The sequence below is a fragment of the Gobio gobio genome (genome assembly GCF_949357685.1).
Source record: "Gobio gobio genome assembly, chromosome: 2".
In the NCBI taxonomy this organism is placed as follows: domain Eukaryota; kingdom Metazoa; phylum Chordata; class Actinopteri; order Cypriniformes; family Gobionidae; genus Gobio; species Gobio gobio.
In genome coordinates, this window is record NC_137098.1 from 39,257,262 (window position 1) to 39,277,597 (window position 20,336).

Here is a 20,336-nt window from a genome sequence, read left to right on the forward strand (position 1 = left end):
CAGCCCAACTGATTTCATCATTGATAATAACAAGAAGATACAGCTGCTGAAAATACAGCTTTTCCACCATTTTAAAAAAGTATTTTAAAATCCGAGTTTAGATCAAATAAATAGTCTTTGGTGAGAATAAGAGGCTTCATTTAGAAACATTTTTAAAAACCTTAACAACCCCAAACCTTTGAATGTTTGTATAAATCGCCAACAAAAACAGTATGAACTTTAAAAGCCACAGTTACAAGTCAAGAGCTCTATACTAAAGTTCACTGAGAATCACGAAGCAGTCGATGGCAAGTCAAAAGATGGATTTGTTACAAAAAAAACATTACTGCCTATTTTCAAGATGCTTTTGTAATCCTGTTAGCTAACATATATCTCAAATGGTTTGGCTGCATGTGGTATGAGGTAAGCCAGCCAAATAAGAGTGTAGGGCTTACAGTTTGGCCTGATAAGCCAATTAAGGAAATTAGTGAGTAATGAAAGATTATTTTAACACCCTACCGGCTGCTGTTACAGCACAGCAAGACAGTGATGTGTTATAAACTGTGCTTATGTTTTGAGCATAAATGTGATATCAAGAATCTACAAAATGTGCTTAAGAGCTTTAAAAAAAAAAATACTTTGACATGATAAAACTAGCATCACACTTTGGCTGCTGCATTTCATGGAAGACTGCAGACTCCAGTACACACAGGCAGGATGGCAGACAGAAGGTAGTTCATTTCAGATCTCATCCATCCAGTGAGCAATGACTGTAGGCTTCGAGCAGGACAGCTGCAGACAGCCACTCCACTCAAAAAGACCCCTGAGGGACAAGCTTAGTGGGACGATTCAGATTGTGCAGCAGAGAGGAAGGGGACAAAGGGTTAAAAACGTTTTTACAGATGACTGAAACTCATAATCTGGCCCAGGGCAGCCACACAAAGAAGGGATGGGTTGGGGTACAGTAATGACAAAATGAGCTGTTCACTACTGCAAAGATCTATGAAAAATACAGTCATATGATCTGATGGTCTGTTTCCTGCTCCCACTAATGCCTCGTTTCCACAGAGCGGTGCGGAACGATTCGGGACCGTAAACCCTGATCCGGCTTGCATTTCCACCAGCAACAGTGCACCTATGATAGGTGTGGTGCAGTGATCTACATCAATATTGCGCAAAGAAGAAAGCGACACAGTAAACAACAATGGGCGACATACAGCAGACCTTGTTCTTGCTTCTCTGCATGTGGCTGTTGTCACAAGGAGACACGCTTTGTTTGAGCCAAGGCTGCAGGCTGCAAGAAAAAAAAACTGCCGAAAAGGCACACGCAAGTGACGATTCTCTGTCAGACAATGGAAACGGCAAAAATTGCGTACCGTATTGAACCGTACCACTCAGTGGAAACGAGCCATTAGAGCCACACAAAGAAACTTTTAGGGGGCAAAACAAAAACAGACAGAATGCTAGAATGCATCTTGTGTGAAAACTTATCCAATCTTTCTCTTTTGACTTGAAAGGAACGCAACAAAAAGCGGCCAATCTGTGAACCATAAAAGTGTTCAAGTTTAGAGAGTTTTTCATATGATATTAAATTTCATAAGTTTTGATCAGGTTTCAAATGACACAAGCGTCAGGTGTGGCCAAATAATTTTTCACATTAACACAGAGTAATTTTCACTTGCAAATACGAGTCCTAAAACAGATCACTGTGAAATCTAACAGTGTGTGACTGCTGCTCCGCTAATTTAGAGGTGTTAAAATGTTCATGCACAACTGGTGAGAATAAAACATCGTCCTTGAATCTGGACATCAGGGGTGTAACGATACACTAATGCCACGGTTCGGTTCACATCACGGTTTTGGAGCCTCGGTTTGGTTCGGTTCGCTGTGGGGTCAGGGTTCATGCAGGGCACCAGCAATAATAACACTAGATTCACTTTTAACATAATAACAACAACAATTTAACTTATTAACTTCATCTTTATTAATTGTATTCGTTAGCTTCACGTTTTCTTTAAGAGCAGCAAATGGTAAATGGACTGCATTTATATAGCGCTTTCAACAGACCCATGGCCATCCAAAGCGCTTTACATTTTGCCTCACATTCACCCATTCATACACCCATGGCGGTGTCAGCCATGCAAGGCGCCATCCAGCTCGTCGGGAGCAGCTGGGGTTAGGTGTCTTGCTCATGGACACCTCGACACTTGGTCAGGTGGAACCGGGGATTGAACCACCAACCTTCCAGTTTGTAGACAACCTACATGAACCACTGCCGCAAACCTGAGTAAACTAAAATGAAATAAATGCCTCCACTGCAGACTAGTTAAAAAAAAATAAAAAAATACACTAATTGAAAGTAAATGTCCCACTTTAGCCTACTTAAATTGTATGAATATGACTAATACTGATAAATAAATAGGCCTATAAGTTAAAGCTATTAAATAGCAGTTTTTGTAACACATTAAAGTAGCCACCCCACTAATTTAAAAATATAGAAAATAACAGTGGAAATAAAGTGGCATTTTGGGAATACACAATACCAACATGAACTGTCAATGAAAGATGAAAATTGCTCCTGATGAACAGAATGAACATCATACCTGCATGCAAATCCTTCTCAGCTCACACATGGCGTACCAGTTATGTGATTTATTGGTACTTTACTTTTATTTCATGATTAAGTTGCATGATCGTAGTTGCGCGTTATATATGAAATGATATACAGCGCGCCGGCGCGTGCAGTTGAAGTGTGTGCGGTAGGAGCACAGTATAACGGCTAACAAGACATGAAAGTTTGGTTTTCTAAGGTGAGAGAGACTGTCATTTTCGTAGCTTGTTACTAAATAAACTGACATTTAGCCTTACAACATATCATTCGACATGAGAGTATCGCGGTTTTAACCATGGGTGGTGTATTGCAATTTTTCGGTTCGGTTTGAATATCGTTACACCCCTACTGGACACATATTTGCCTTTTAATTTCCAACAAAAAGAATATTCAAAAGGCATGACTGAAAAAGTTTAGCACTTAAAACTAACTTTCAAGAGCACATCAGTTCGAAGACTGTTGTATAAATAAGGGCCAAAGAAGCCCCTAAAAATGTGTTCCAAATTTTTTTATAGTGTCCTTGTTAGACATTACATGTACTTATTAGAGAAATAACAGTAAATTATGTGCAATTACATGCCCTAACCTTTTTTTTTTTACTCAAAGTCACTCAGAAAAACATGGTCATGCAATTATGCATATAATATCTCTCCATTGAACAGCATGAATCAAGACTGATGCATCAGGATGTCGTGTCAAGTATAATTCAACAACTTTTAAATGCACAAACGTGGAGTTCACAGGTAAGAGAGGAACACCTGCTGGACAGGCGCCTATGAATGAGCATTAGATGTGTAGGGGCAGGGCAGGGAGGAGCCCCACATAGATTAAACCTGTTCTGCAGACAACAGCACAAATCTGCCATGACAGACAGGTCATCTATTAAAACAAATCCTTGAAACTCAAGACACATACTTGCGCTGGAAAAAACACTTTCTGGCTTAAGCACAACTAGTACATGCAAAAGGTAAAATATGTTATTTATTTTCCTTGTTTCACTTTACTTTTCTAGGTTTAGAGTTCAATGCATTGTTTCCTGTTGGTGGTTGCAGCAAAATCACTTTGTTGTACCAAATGGTCTGTCAGCATGTTATCAAAAAGCTGTATTGGGTGCCGATAAGTACAGCAAGGCTTGAAACCTTGACCTTAAAAAAAAAACCACAAAAAAAAAAAAAACATATAGCTAGTATTTTGCTCATTCAAAACTCACAACTCCAACTCCTTACTAAACATTTCCTTCTCTTTCTTCACAGTCGTCATACGAGTCATGGCTGATAAAGGAGGACAATGCAGACAGAGCTGTAATAATAAGCCTGGACATTTAATATGTGCAGCTGGGTGGGAGACGTCAGATTAGCTGAAAGAGCCTACTATGTAACCCGTCACAAGATCTTCCACAACTGTCAAAGCCATAGAGCGTTTCTCCCTCCCAAACCCTTCAGGAAAAACGTAAAGACTTCATATTTACGAAAGCTTCCACAGGAACTTCCCAAACCACAGACGTGTATGTGTGTGATCCACTTGTTTGTGATTAAACTGTGCTGGCATATAGCTAATGCCATTTCTGTGCTTTGTGAATGTGGATGAGGGCATTCTGGGTTAATCCAGTTAGCGCTCAACATCTCTGAAGTGAGGAATTTACTGTGACAAGCGGATGCTCAACTGTCACACAATAGGACAGAAACAGTGAGGATTAAGGATTGCGTAATGCCTGAACACGGTGGAAGCTTCACATTGGATGTTTTTTAGGAGGGTGTGATGGGGAATTCCTCGACTGCTGCCGGCTTTGGCCTACAGTTTTATCAGCGGCGATACAAGGGCTTCAGTTCCCAGACTGTTCAGCAACATGTTTTCCCATGTAACCGAAATCCAGGAAAGGGCTGCAAGGCACTTTGTGAGCCACCCAGGTGCTCATATTAAAATGTGAGCTGGCAGAACACTTGATCCGAAGTCATTTGCTGCACATAACACTCATCGTTTTGTCTGAGGTAATTTCCCACACTTCCTCCTGCTTTGTGTCCTGCATTAAACTCAAACGTTTCTATTTTTGGACTTGCTATAAGGGTGCTTCTTTGAACTGTACACATCCTAGCATTAAGGTGAACATAAGACAGGTGGGGCATTCAGAGACCTGTAGTGAACAAGAGCAACTAAACCTCCATCTGTTCAGCCTAAAATATGGCGCCCGTCGAACATTTGACCCTGTCTGCACAAGCATGTAACTATCTTATACAGACAGCCTCAAACATACTGAAACTCTTGAAATCAGTTCACACCCAATGGCAGAGGGCCACGGCTTGTGAAGTATTAATACGAGTCATGGTACGGCGCTAATACCAAAACCTGCACCATGACCATGTATACTAGGAGCTAAACATGTGGACATCATCCATGCTGAAAAGCAGTCTTTAAGAAAAAGAGGAAAGACACATCTGACGTTATACTGAAGAAGTATCACAAGCAGGAACAAGTGCAGCAGAGTTCAGATTGAGTCTGGGGGAGAAGGAGCTGTAAGCGGCTTAAATCTCAGCACATGGCGGAGCGGCGACACACAGAGTCACCATATGGCCTTCTGAAGAGAACAGGCTCAGGCCTGCTGAGACCATCCATCTAAGTGCTACAGTAAACGTGTAACGGAGCACTACTCAGATGAAAAGGGCACTGCTGAGCGACCTGGAACTAATCAATGAATTAAAAACAATACATTTAGGCAAATGTTAACTAATAATCCACCGCTATAAATGTTGCATGTGAATTCAGTCATCACAACATTATAATGTACATGCAAAATGGATTAATTTCTAGATTTGGTACAGATAAATAACTTAATAACAATGTTACAAAGTTAGCAGTAGATGACAGCAAAAATAAATCTAACTGTAAAAAAAGGGGAAATGTTTTCCATTTGAATATCTTTTAAAATGTAATTTATTCCTGCGATTACAAAGAAATCAGATTTGCTGCTCAAGAAACATTTATTATTATTATTATCAATGTTGAAGAGTTATTTTTATGGAAATACATTTATTATTTGATGGGACAAAGTTAAATAGTAACATTTACATTGTGACAAAATATTCTGTCACTTTTGAAATATTTAACGCATCCTTGCTGAACAGAAGTATTACTTTTTTCTTTCTTTTTTTAATCTTAAAGACCCCAAACTTTTGAAGGGTAATGTATAGCTGTCCAATATATATATATATATATATATATATATATATATATATATATATATATATATATATATATATATATATATATATATATATATATATATATATATATATATATATATAATATCTTCTGATACCAATAAATGAAAAAAGTGGATATAACATTTTCTGTTTTCAAATATTTATTTGAGTAAATATTATATAAAAGTGTTATATTGTTATAGCTGTGCAACGTCAAGTGTTTCAATCAAGGGTTCATTTAAACGTAGCAAATTATTTGTGCAACTAACTTACTATCATTAAAATTATATTTCATATACCTCAAAATACCAAAGTATTAGCCATATATCGGACACCCTGCTCCCTAAACCTTTAGCCATATTGGTCGACCATTTTGGATGCCTCGGACCTCTTTTTACAGACATGAGCTGACTGAATTTCTCTTTCACTCGCTCTCTGCCACAGGGCCAAGGGGAAGCCATATGCCAACTGTCTACACACAGTATACACACGTATACACAGACCTCCAAGCTCAGGGCCTGACCTGTCCGCTCATATCAGCTATTCCACATCATGGTCAGAGGATCCTGTGCCCGTTCTGTCTGACCCTGTTAGCAATGCTGACTGTAGACTGGCTAACAAAGCTTGAGTCTTTTGCCAATGAGGCTATGCCAACAGTCCTGGCATTATACAGCCTACAAAAGAGCTCCAAAATGACTGGGCGGGAGTTGTCAAGAGCTTACAGTAGTTTTTAAATGTTGAATTAAGCATGTTTGCTTGTTTTGCTACTATAGGGATCGGTAGCTAGCTCTGGCAACACACTAACCGTCTCTCGTGATTTCTATGAGAAGTGCCCAAGCTAAAAAAACATCTTGTGTGTTTACTAGGGTTGGGTATCGTTTGGGTTTTTTTCCGATTCCGGTGCCAAACCGATACTTTTAAAACGGTTCCGGTGCCTAAACGGTGCCTGAACCGATACTTTTTTTTTTTTTTTTAAAAGGCCACCAAACGAGGTGGATGACATTAAATGGCTTTTTATTTATTTATTTTTTATTTAAATTGAACCATTTATTAAAAGTTTAATGTATACTTAAATGTATGAATATAAATAAATACAAAACACAATTTACTTATTTACAAATTATAATTGACATATTTACAAATTCACAGTAAAACCTAAGCCACCCAACTACAACAAGCCTAATATAACTCTAAATTACAATAATAACAGCAGTCGTCTGTATTCTTGCTCTGCTACAAACCAGCTTCGAGCTTCAGCTCTTTTTTGAAATATGATCATATTCTCTGGCTAAATATTTTAGAACGCATTGCCTTAATGTTTCCATGGCGACGCGTCATGTTTCTCACATGACACACAGCAGCCGCAATAGCGCTGACAGCTCAGCTGTATCGGGTTTATTTCGTTTTTTCTTTTTATTCAAAATATTCACAAACTTCTTAACTGTGTCACGAACTATCTGATGTTCAAATGTGTGAGTGAATGTGTGTTAGTTGATCTATAAAGCGCAATGGGCGGCGCCATGTTAGTTTGCGCCTCAGAATCGGATCTGTCGGATTTACAACACTTGAGTTCATTCTCGTCTCACGAAATACATGAAAGTAAGTGACCAGTGAACTGGAAGAAGAATAGAGTAAACTATATAGTTACTATATAATGTGCATGTATCTGATGTGAATAAAACATGTAACGTTAGTCAAATTATAACCGCCTGAAAGGATTGTCATAGCAGCTTTCATAGACATCAGTGTGTGTTTTTTGCTAGTACTTATGAGCATTTAAATGTCTGAAACCTGAAATAAACATGATGTGGTTGAAAACACTGAATAGTTGTCATGAGTTGTGATGTGACCAGCTCTGAGCGTCTGTCTCTGGCTCAGCCAAAGCGCGAAAGCACGTTTGAATTTTGGCACCGAAATGAGGAACCGAAATCTGCGTTCTGATTCGGTCCGGTACATACCGGTTATATAAGTACCGGTGCCATATTGGAACCGGATTTCGGTACCCAACCCTAGTGTTTACTGTATGTAGACACTACTGGACTTGATTCACAGCCAATTCAGCAGGATCTCTCTCTCTCACACACACACACACACACACACACACGCACGCACATTAACAAAACACAGAGGAAATCCAAATTAAAAGGACAAAGCAAAGTGCTTTTAGTCCAGTTAGTGAGACAGATGTGAAACAAGCTAAAGTGTTCCCAAAGGAGGCTAGACTGTCAAAATCTCCACAATAAATAAATTATTTGTTCGGTTTTTTAAAGTACGGGATGGATAGAGCACATGCTAGCAAGAAACTTGAACTTGAACTGCAAACAATTAATCAAAAAAGGGAGCAAACAATGTTCTTTCTCCATTTGTCTGTGGATACATGCTATTCAAGACTGTTATTTCACCCCTTGTACAGAATAAATCTCTCTACTTTTGACCAATGATCTGCCATTACTCTTCCAATTACTTCTCGAATGCTCAATTTACTGGGTTAGGACTTTTTAAGGTAATATACTACAGGCAAAACCATAATTTTTCCATGCACTCTTTAAGTTTTAGATTTTGGGCTATTTTGCTTCCATAACATGCCTTCTTTGAGACCACTGAAAAGAAAACATCTAAAACACACGTTTAAGTGTTCATTTTTGTAAACATGATCTATTTGCGACTTAAGATTTCAATTACAATACATATCTTTAAAGGCTCTTCACTTCAGCAGCACTTAACTAAAGCTGTTGTATTCCCATTTATATTTTTACAGGGGAGTTTGTTCATTTATCATTCATCTAATTTATATAACATTTTTTCCCTGGATGTTGACAGTATTTACTGATTTATGAAGTGATAAAAATAGACACTATCTTTAAAAATCTTTAGCATGTCAACAAAATGAATATAATTTTTAATCTGGCATTGCAAATGAGTGCATATTTGATTAGATTTTTACTTTTTATATAACCATTAGCTAACCATTTTTTTTAAAAAGTATACAAAACAATTGTCAATGCAACTGGAAAAGTATGGTGATGACTTTTAGCTAAAAATGTAAAACCCATTTACCTCTGGTGTCTTGACTTAAATCACTTTATAACGACTGCACCAACAAAGACAACATTCTAGCCCATGAAATGAAATGTACAGCTAAGCCACTGTTTAACCAGTCACGTCAAAGTGTGTCCAAACAGCTACAGGCCTATGCATAATTTATAGTAGAGGTTGGCAAATAGAGAGACACGCACGAAGGCACACATGGGATGTAAGTGCTGGGTCATCATGGCTGTGTCTTACCTTAGGCAGCTCTCTCAGCTGGTTGGCGTCCAGGAGCAGCTCCTCCAGACTGCGGTTGTAGCGGTAGATCTCATCGGGCACCGCAGTGAGCGAGCAGTGCCGCTTATCCACAGACTCAACGTGACGGTTGCACCGCCACAGCGGGATACACTTCAGCATGTCCCGGGCGCACTCAGCCCCTCCGCATCGGGGACTCACTTAAGCAGCCAAATGATGGGGATACAGGCTGGTGCTGCCGGTGTCTCTCCTTGGACTTTATCCACCAAACGCAGTCAAATAAAAGCCCCCGTGTGAACGATTGTCCTGCAAATGTCCAATGACTCCAATGATGGTAGGGGACATCCAGGTGATCAGTCCAGTCAAGAGTTAATGAGAGCTCTCCATTCAGTATCTCCTCATACACAAGACGAGTTGCTCAGCAAATTCACAGTTTGGTTCAACATAATCCGAGTGAAATTAACTACACACTCACATTTTGTGTGGCGAACACAGTTTTGCAGCATAAACAGCTCCTCGCTGAATTGAACGAGATTGTGTCGCACGGAATAAGTAACTCCACTTAGCCGTTAACATGTAGATAAAGTGGTGTTTAAATACGTCAGACTCGTTGGTTAATGCCACGAGCCCTTTTATCAAACATGGTTTATCTTGTAATAACAAAATGAAATCTAATAGTCAAACTGCATCATGCTCGTGAGGCTGCTGTAACGTTACACACGACGATATGCTACAGCTAACTGATTAGCCAGATGCAGAAGGCAATGCCGCTACAAAATACACCAGCCAGCATCTAAACAGAGACAAAACAACTCCAAACTACTAACAGACGTGTGTGTCTCTGGGATATGTGAGATATTCGCGGGACTGTTTTGATGAGATCACATACACAGCAGCAACAGGCTAAGAGCAGCAGGCCGGTCTGTGTGTGTGTGTGTATGTGGGGGGCTGGGCTGATCTCACCCGCTCCAGAGACACTCCACCGGCTTTGTGCTCTTCTACTGCCCGTCCTGATATCGAGCCCAGACTGATCCGTCAAAAACCTCTCTATCGTCCTCATATAGGTGGTTATCTTAAGCACGCGCGCGACGCTCCTCCTGGGCTTTAACTGCAGGGGAATTTCCTGTTCTTGTAGGCGAGTGTGTGGAGGTACTGAGTTAAGTAAGGCTTCAGTAGCTGATACATTCCCAGCTCCGCCTCACTGTTGTGAGTCTCTCTGAGCTCCTCTCGCACGCAACTCCAACGGCACACAGCATCGCTCTTGTTCCTACAAATGGCGACCTCTAGGAGTCTGGAGGAAGAGAGGAAAGTGAAGCTGAAGTGAAGCTGGTGCGCCGCCCTGCGGCAAAGGTCCTGATGCAGCGTCGCATGGAAAGGTTGTTGCTCAAGGCGTTTGTTAGTTTCTCTCTCATTCATAGTTTTCTTCTTAAAATTATTACAATTATAGTTATAGAACTATATAAAAAATTCAAGTCACATCGTTCAAAACGATGAACAGTCACAGCATCAAATGTAGGCTACTTCTCCCCTTATATGGGTGATTCTTAGACTACGGGCACTTATGTTCTTTTGTCATATTTTTAAAAAATACAAATAATTTTGGACAAATTCCTCTTTCTTTGTCAAGCTAACAATAAAACCACATTAACATTTTTTTGTACTACCTTTCTATTATGATTTTTTCATACTTTTCCATACTTTTTCGTGCAAATAAAAACATTTAATTTAGCATTTCTTCTCTCTCTTAACTTTGGCCTAGGCTATTTAATTATATTTTATCCAGACAATGCATAGTAGGCTTTTATTGAATTTGTCCATTTCAAAGATGTCAGAGAGGAGGCAAATGGCAAATTAATATTTCATAATAATTTTGAATATTTCGTTTTTTCTTTCCTTCTGAACCAGAACTAAACAAGTGTCAGAATAGCTGCTGAAATTCACATACCGTACTCTGGTCAAACTTCTAACCTACCAGCTGCCTGGACACATACTCCCCAGCAAATATGAGATGACTCATGCTGCCTTCACGTGCTATCGGAATTATCGTAAATACGAGTTTCCTAGGTAAAAATCGCACATGAACGCCCTCTGATGTCGTGTTTACCACTGGGAAATAATTTTGATACCCCAATTCCCGAGATGGGCGTGTCATAAACTTTAAAGATGCAGGCGGGGAGAACCATGGGAGAACTACCAGTGCGGGCAGGTGTGGTTTTATTAGTTTTCCCCCCAAAACAGCTTGATCGTCTTGTCTTGACATTAATGTAGTGCATATTTACATGTACGAGTAATAATTTGAAGTGTATTATGTTTGGTACACAACGAAAAAAGCCTGCATTTGACTGAAATTACAGAATCGGCAGAAAGCGGAATCTCTGGAATGTTTATGTCAGTGCATATGTTGGTTTTAATAAGATTTTCCCAACAAATAGGCAAGAATAACCTTGTGTCCAGCATGATTCCTGTTCATTCCGACAACAAAGCACTTGAATGCAAAAAGCTCGTAATCACGACTTCTAAAGTGGGAATTGGGAAATTTCCGATAGCACGTGAAGGCTACTGTCAGGGCTCGACATTAAGCCTGTTCACGTGCTTGTCCTTCAGACAAGTAAATCTGTCATTCACTTGTCCGAGTAAAACATTTGCTTGTCCAGAAATTTTTTTTGATTTGTGTGTGTGTTGTAAATAAAATTGTTCCTATATTCCATAAACAATAAGTGTAATTTTCAGTCGTGATGTTATTCAGGAAAAATCCGCACTCTTGGTTTTGTGATGTAGCTTATGATGTAGCTTATTATATAGGCCTAGACTACCTGTTCTGAGCAGGTGTAATCAGTGAACAGGCTGTAAAACTGTTACAGACACTCATGAAAAAACTGATGCTGATTATCTGGGAAACATTCTCTAACAGCAGTCAAGTTGTCATTGTTTGTGTCAAACAAGTTGTGAATTTGTTGTAACATTAAAACAGGAGATTATGACTTACTCTGTGCTCAAAGTGATGCTCGGAGCTCCAGTGGTTTTACACGAGGATGATGGTGAACAGTTCCAGGATATGCTTTCTTTTTCAGTGGTTGTTGCATTAAATCTTACCCAGATACAATAAAGCTATTTTCTGATTGGCTATTGTGTAGCCTCTTTCTTTTTTTGATTGGCTGATAAGTGGCAGGCTCGATTAAGAACTCCAGGGGAGACGCGCTTGATTCCAGCCCGATTCCATAGAGAGAGCGGCGCGCCCAGATACATTTTGGGCGCTGCGGCATATTACAGTATTTCACAATTGCTAAAACACTAAACCCCATTCTCTGAACCCAATGCTCAGTGGCAATGACCCATTTGTCAAATCAGTCACTTTGTACACTGTAAAAAATGATTTGTTGACACAACTTGACTTGGTCAAGTCATCTTGTTGCATTGACTCAGTTAAGTTTAGCCAGCATTAGTAGTTAAGTTAACCCAACTTATATGTATTTGTTGAAATAACTTGCAGTAAATTGGGACAACGTACTGTATCAATTAATAAGCATTTATATTTTTTTGTTAAGTCAACTTAAAAACATATTGGTTGAACTTAGTTTTTCATGTTTTCACAACTATTAACCAAGTTTAATTGACATAAAATAGTATTTTTTCCTCAACATCACAACTTAACTTTTTGAGTTTACTAGACTTCATTGCTTGCTTTGACAAGAAGTTCTAGATATCTACCTGGAACCAGATTTTTTAATGAACACAACTGCAAAATTGAATCTCTCAGCATTTATTTTTTTAAACAGATGCACAGTACCCAAAAACAGACAAAAAGAATTAGCTTGCAAAGATATAAGAACATCACAAGAAATGCTCTTTTTTTATGCACAGACCCATTCTTAGAGAATAGTACAAATAATTATTGTCATGATCAGATATTTTCCTTACAGGAACAAGTGTACATGAAGAATTCACAATAAGCTGTGTTTAACAACTTCAAATAAAACAGTGTCTTCAATTCCCAATCAAATGTCAAACATGACAAGGAAAGAGCAGCAGGACAAGGTAACAAGAAAACAGTCTTTCAAGAATACCAATGTTACACTTAAAACAATGAGATCTAAAATAACAATGGTCTTAAACTTTAAAACCGTGTAACAGTGTAAGTGCTAATAGTAGCAAGGAGGAGAAAATTGTTTCTCATCTCAGCAACTTGCTCTTCAATGAGTGAACTCTTGCGGTGCAACAGTCTGATCCAACTCCAATGAACAGGCGCTGTATCACTTCAAAAGTGAATTTTAATTCCTTTGGGTAGTCAAGGTTTAATGCGTACACCAGGCCCATCAGGTTCAGAAAAGCATTAGGTATGTCACTCAGGTGACGCATCACCACTTCTTCCTCAATCACCAGGGCAACGTCATTGTAGAATTCAGGCAGAGGTTCCATCACATTTTCCACAACCACTAGGAATCACCACACCCTCGGTCACTGGGCTTTGTAGAATGAAAACAAAATTAAGGTACTATTAGTTAAAACCAATTTCACAAACAATTTAAAGTCCCCAGACCCCAGCAAATTAAGAGATCTAATGTAAATTTTTCCCTTGTTTTGTCTTAAAGGGTTAGTTCACCCAAAAATGAAAATTCTGTCATTAATTACTCACCCTCATGTCGTTCGACACCCGTAAGACCTCCGTTCATATTCGGAACACAAATGAAGATATTTTAGTGTAAAGCTGATGGCTGAGAAAGGCTTCAGATAGGCCTCCATTGGCATTCAGTACATTTACACTCACAAGACGCATAAAAGGCACTTAAAACATCATTACAAAGTCCATCTCACCACAGTGACTCTACAATAATTTTACGAAGCGACGACAATAGTTTTTGTGCGAAAAAAAAAATTCAAAATAACAACCTTATTCAACCTCTTCTTGTCTTCCGTGTGTGCCTCCACGACGCATGCGCGAGAATGACGTAGCGCCGGCGTTCGGGAATCCATGAAATGCGCACTTTAGCCCCATTTGAGCACTACGCCGAGACCTAAAGCACGATCAATGTAGAATCCAACAGCTTAGACACGCGTGTCTTCCTCTGCTTGTAAACAAATCCCTTCTGGGTCATGTGTCCGAACGCCGGATCTGCTCATATTCTCACGCATGCGTCGTGGAGGCACACAAGGAAGACAAGAACAAGTTGGATAAAGGCGTTATTTTGATTTTTTTTTTTTCGCACAAAAACCATTGTCGTCTCTTCGTAAAATTATTGTAGAGCCACTGTGGTGAGATGGACTTTGTAACAACATTTTAAGTGCCTTTTATGGGTCTTGGGAGTGTAAATGTACTGAATGCCAATGGAGGCCTATCTGAAGCCTTTCTCAGCATCAGCTTTCAACTAAAATATCTTCATTTGTGTTCCGAAGATGAACGGAGGTCTGACGGGTGTCGAACGACATGAGGGTGAGTAATTAATGACAGAATTTTCATTTTTGGGTGAACTAACCCTTTAAAGGTTTCAGCTTACCTCGCATATCTTCATGAATTTAGAAGGAGTCTCTCGCATGTACCACGGCAGGCCAAGCAATGCTGCAGTCCTCATCCTTTGGTTTGATGTCTGTAAAATATAGGATGGTTAAAGTACCTGCTTTATTGGTTAAATCCTTTGTTTTTCCTTTTCATTTATCCTTTCAACCCCTCCCTCTGTCTTGAAAAATAAAAACATTAATTTCAAATGTGTACAGTTGTATACTTTTGTTGTAAATAAATCACCAGTGATGTGGTACAACAACAGTTGTTTGTTACATTTTTGTTCAGCACCAAAATACGATTTAATAGTGGATGTAACCAGCTCATGTCACTTAAACCAGGAGTGTCAAAGGGTGCTTTCACACTGGTCTCGTTTGCTGCGGTCTGGACTCTGAGCCTGAGCGCGATTGTTCCCGGCGACCCCGGCAGTGTTTGTCTGGTTTCACACTCAACTGGATTCTATCGAACACGGTGTGTTATTACGTCATCACAAACGTGCATGACGCATGATAGAAAACAGAACATGGGTCAATATATAGGTTTTTTTTTTTAATTCTGTGCTCTTATGTGCAGCTGAGTGAACAACACAGGTTTACGGTGTGTGAGTGTGTTTGTGTCGTATAATGTGGGCTTTTGCTGCTTGCAAACTAACTCTTTTGAGGAGACAGTGGATTTACAAATTTGTTGTCCTGATTCCACACGCTATGTGCGAACACACTGAAGGCCCACTCTCGCTCGTATCAAAGATAAATGATCAACACTATCATCCCTTACAAGAGTTTTATTTAACTAAACTAGTCCACATTTTTGCATTGCGGTACCAAAGCCAAGACTACCTGGAAGAAGTGGTCTCTATTCGGTTGCACTCGAACCGTGATGCGGTTCGGGTGAATGTGAAAGCAACACGGACTCGGGTGCGCACTTGTCCAGGAAGTAATGTGACCTGCGCATGCGTTTTAGCTTGTTATGAAGTATTTAGTTAAATATAATGCATGTGAGGGGTGATGGTGTTGATGATTTACCTTGGATACGAGCTAGAGTGGACAACAAATTTGGAAATCCACTGTCTCCTCAAAAGAGTTTGTTTGCAAGCAGCGGAATACCACCTTTAGCATCACACACACAGAGTAAACCTGTGTTGTTCACTCGGCTGCACATAATAGCACCGAATTAATAAAGAACACAATATATTGACCCATGTTGTTTTCTATCATGCGCCGTGCATGTTTGCAATGACATAATATGCACACAAACACACCAGGGTTCGACAGAATCCAGTTGAGTGTGAAACCAGACCAAATATAGATGCATGGGAGTGAACAGTGACTTGCCTGATGGCGGTGTTTAAGCTTGTAGTGGATGATTAAGGCACGCAGGTTGGGCGAGGAAAATCTGCAAATTTTGCAACACCACCTCATCGATTTCTGCTTCCACTATACTGATCCTGCAAATAAAAAAATAAAAAAGTAAAACTCCATCTAAGTACACATATACATGTTACATTCAGAAATATTCACTGAACATAGGGCTGCACAACTATTCAAATATCGAATTGCGATTACTGATACCACGATAACGTAATTGTTATAGGAATAGGAACTACCATAGACGTAAGTGTACGCTGAAATAAAGTCTCTCACGCGTTAGCTGAGAAGGATTTGCATGCAGGTATGATGTTCATTTTATTAATCAGGAGCAGTTTCCGTGATGTATTAACAGTTTTTATTAGTATTGTGTATTTACCATGGTAAGTGTTGTTTCCATAACCCAAAAATACCCATTTATGTTCACTTTGTCTTATTTTGTATATAGTCTGATATTAACTTTGTTATTTTTAAAAAACATTTTTAAAAGACTGAACTAGTTTGGGACTGCTATTAAATAGCTTAACCTTGTAAAGCGTTTATTTATCAGTATTAGTCATATTCTTACAGTTTATGTTTATGTTAAGTAAAGGGGGACAGTAATTTTTTTGAGTCTACAAATTTTTTTTTGTAAACAAATGTATAATAGGCATAAATGTGGGTAAAATGTAAAAATGTGGGTGCCATGGGCAAACGAGTTGAGAACCACTGTGATAAAGCTAGGCTATTTAAAACATCATTTAATCATTTGAAATTAATAAATCACCCATTACAATTTTAAGGGAATAATCGAAAATTATGTTGTCATAATTGTGCAGACCTAAAACATCTTAAACAAATTTTTTTTACAACTTTTTATTTCTATTTCTGGTGATGCATTAAATGTTATACTTATGATGTTGCTGTCAATATAAAATTGAGCAGGCTGTAAATATAGCTTTTATTGTGAAAATGTTTTATATAAATAACGTAACCCTGAAATTGATGATTCTTTAGGGCTTCACAGGTAACACAATTGACATAAAAGTTGAATCTTGTGATAATGAACTAAGTGTACAAATTAATATGTATGATATATATGATTTATGTACAAAAAGTTGACATTATATTAATACAAAATCATGGCAAGTTGCCTATATAGGCCGACAGAAGAAGCACCGTTTGCACATGCTCAAAAACGCATGGTATGTCATTTGAAAAAAATAACAACTGGCCGTTTAACATAAGTAACGTAAATCAAGCATTTATAGTAGTAAGTTAATGGTCAACACTAATTATGGACTAGCGGCGGTGCTTCAGATATTAACGTTAATGGTCATTCTGTGTTTCTAAAAAAAAATTAGATCCGATTAAGAACACGCTAAAAAGTAACTTATGTGTACAATATTTACTATCATTAACATATACTAGTCAAATCTCTTTCTGCTCACGTCTCGATAGCAGCTCGGTGTCTGTCTAACACACTGTACAGCTACCAAAAATGTGCGTGCCTAAATTTTACATGAAAGAAAGAACAAATCAGGGTACTTACTATAAAAATCCATCTGTAGATCTCCTTTCGTCTTCGTCGCCTTTTTTTCTCTCGCATCAGCAACTCGTGTCGTGATCTCGTCTTCTTGTGCAGAAAATGGCGATGGCGCGTCTGGTTCAATTTCAAATGCGTTAGTACGTCATCATGACGTAGAGTTTCTGGCACATGCGCATGAGGCAGGAAATTGAAAGAACCTATGGTTTGTTGTTATATGAACACATTATTTTAAGTTTTCCATTTACCTTTAAGTTGAGGTTGTTATAACGCATCCTATTGTGTAGTGAGGCACTGCAAGTTGACAGGACATAATTTTTATTGTCCACCTGACTAAAACTCAGAATCACTTTTTACAGTGTAGGCAAAACCTTAAAAAAGTTCAGGTAGTTAAGACACTGTTTGCAAATCTCATCCACTCTTTTTGCAAAACTCTAAACACATTCTTACTCACTAAAACACATTTTGCACTGTGTTGCAAAATGGTACATACATGTGGCAAAAGTTAAACACAACTACAACACAGCTGTCATCGTTTACACACAACAACTCAAAATAGTTCACACTTGTTTCTATTGATGCGATCAGATCAGTTGTCTAGAATATAAGCCAGTTCAGAGTACACAGGTGGCCCAGGTACGTTGAGTGTTGATACCACAATGGATGGAAACAATGTTAGAGGCAGAGGAGGAAGAGTTCATGTAAGAGGTGGTGGACGAGGAGGAAGAGTACAAGGACAACGAAGAGCAAGAATAGTAATTTCAGATCAAATTCGGGCAACTGTGATAGACCATGTTCCTGTTCATGGAATGACAATGAGGGAAGCAGGACCAAGAGTACAACCCAATTTGTCCAGATTCTCTGTGGCCACCATAATCAGGACATTCAGAGAAGAGAACAGGTAAATGTATTGTTTTTCTAATTTGTGCGACTGAAAGTTTACTGTACATTTGATATAGTACCGGTACATCAGTTTGTCAATAGAAAAGGGAGTGGGGGAAAAAAGAAAAAGATTTACAATACATTTTACATATGAATGTGATGTCCATTACTATTGTTTCTGTATGTATATATTTGTAAGAGCATTTTCCCTTTTGTAGAATTGCAAGACTACCAAATGAGGGTGGAAGGACTCTTTTGTTCTCCCAACAGCAAGAGACTCTCATTGACTTTGATTTTGCAATTGCACAATATTTTGTGTAATACACTTTTCATTTAGAGTTGTCTTTGTTCTTTGGCCTTACTTTATTTATATGCTGAAAATACAGAAATGTAATACTGTATTACTTACAGTATGCAATATATTTGCTGGACTGAGTTGTGAATTATTTACTTTTATTTATGGCAAAATGACTTTCTATATGCAATAAACATTTTTTCTCTGTAACTATGCCCTGGACGCTGTGTTCTCAATTTTTTGATGTAGTGTCTAATGAATGCTGATGAGTGTTTATATATTGACTGGCTGTGTTAATGTTTTGAAAGCATTGTTTGATTTTGAGCACCGATCAAATGGTTTTGAGGCAAGTGTTTGATTTTGCCAGAATAGTCAGGGGTTTTGTGAATGTAGTTTAAAGACTGTGTTTTGTGTTTAAAGTTTTTAGAATATGGGTGAAGGTTTCAAGAAATGTGTTTTAGCAATTGAGAAATACTGTAAATATATGATACATAGTTGTTCTGCGTGAAAAATGTGTGGTGGGAGTGCGTGACAAAAGACCTAAATGAGTGACTGTCACGCTCAATGCGTGACACTTGAGAGCCCTGCTTTTCCACCTCCACATAGGTGTCAAAATTACTGTGTTAAAAAATTACACACCCAGACTTTTTTAATTTCAGCAATGAAAATACAGTTTAAAAATATGACTTATCTGGTAACTATTAATGCACCTGAATTAAGCACTAGCAAAATAATTAAAGTACATTATAATATATTTAATGTGAGACCACTATCAGCATTACTTTTTATACAAAATATAGCTGTCGCAGTATTGGTGTCGTTTCCACCACAACACAGTAATGTCCCTTTAAATAGTTTGTGTGAAAGATTGTTTAGGTGGTGTCTATATTCAGTGACATCAGAGCACATGTTAGACATGGAGGGAATTAAAATTTTCATCAACAACAAATGAAGAAAAATCAAGCTAAATATTGCTTGAACAGTTAATATTTATTCTACGTGATTTCCAAACATGTTGTACCTTCAAGGGTGTTTTTTAAAAGCTAAACATTTTAAATTAAATAAGAGTATTTTGCATACATGAAATGCTAAGTATTGAATCAAAGCTAATCAGTGAAGCTATCTTCCATGTCTTCACAAAAAATACAGAAATGTCATTTCCACCACACTGCACTCCCCTCTGGTTGAAATTACAGCATGTGGTGGAATTGCCATTTAAGACTACAAAGTACAATGGATTGCCAGAGCATTTGTGTAATCATTTTTATATATAATATATTACAATACTTTTTATATTTATCTACTGTTTCTCTACGTTCACGTTAATTTCATTGTCATTTCCTCAACACCGTAATTTCCATCCCCACACACATTTAAAAAAATACTTTCTCATCACACATTAAACATGTATCCACAATTTAAGAGATCATGCTCTACTAAAATTCAAGTTATTTATTTTCTAATAAGCTCTTACCCAAACCAATATTACTTTTCAGAGTGTGACAGGTGTACGAGTTCAGCATTTGGTCCTTAGGGCAGTTAATTTATCTAATTGACAAATGTATTTGTACATTGTGGACAAACTGGTAAAACTAGTTACAAATATTATCTTAGACAATTCTTGAGTGGAATAAGTTATTATATTTTAAAATAATAGCTGTATATTGAGATGTGGTGGAAATGACATTTGTTCATTGCAGGTTGTAA

General features: G+C 38.2%; 1 protein-coding gene and 1 long non-coding RNA gene across 29 annotated transcripts in view; both read right to left on the reverse strand.

Moving 5' to 3' along the window:
• The window catches only part of scrib (scribble planar cell polarity protein), a 99,603-nt gene extending 89,299 nt beyond the window's left edge, over window positions 1-10,304 (reverse strand). For 26 of the 28 annotated variants that reach the window (XM_079846228.1, XM_079846221.1, XM_079846215.1 and 23 more), the window contains exon 1: window positions 9,073-10,304. In XM_079846228.1, the coding sequence (XP_079702354.1) occupies window positions 9,073-9,231 (159 nt within the window). In that variant the 5' untranslated portion in view covers window positions 9,232-10,304. The remainder of the gene's footprint in view (window positions 1-9,072) is intronic. The other 2 variants (XM_079846229.1, XM_079846222.1) reach the window with 1 other exon arrangement.
• Window positions 10,305-12,813: 2,509 nt separating this feature from the next.
• Window positions 12,814-17,709, reverse strand: LOC307141161. The gene is made up of 4 exons (XR_013818326.1): window positions 17,459-17,709; window positions 15,895-16,007; window positions 14,562-14,651; window positions 12,814-13,532 (listed from the first exon to the last, which is right to left on the reverse strand). It is a non-coding gene; the product is annotated as an uncharacterized lncRNA (long non-coding RNA).
• Between the last annotated feature and the right edge of the window lie 2,627 nt (window positions 17,710-20,336).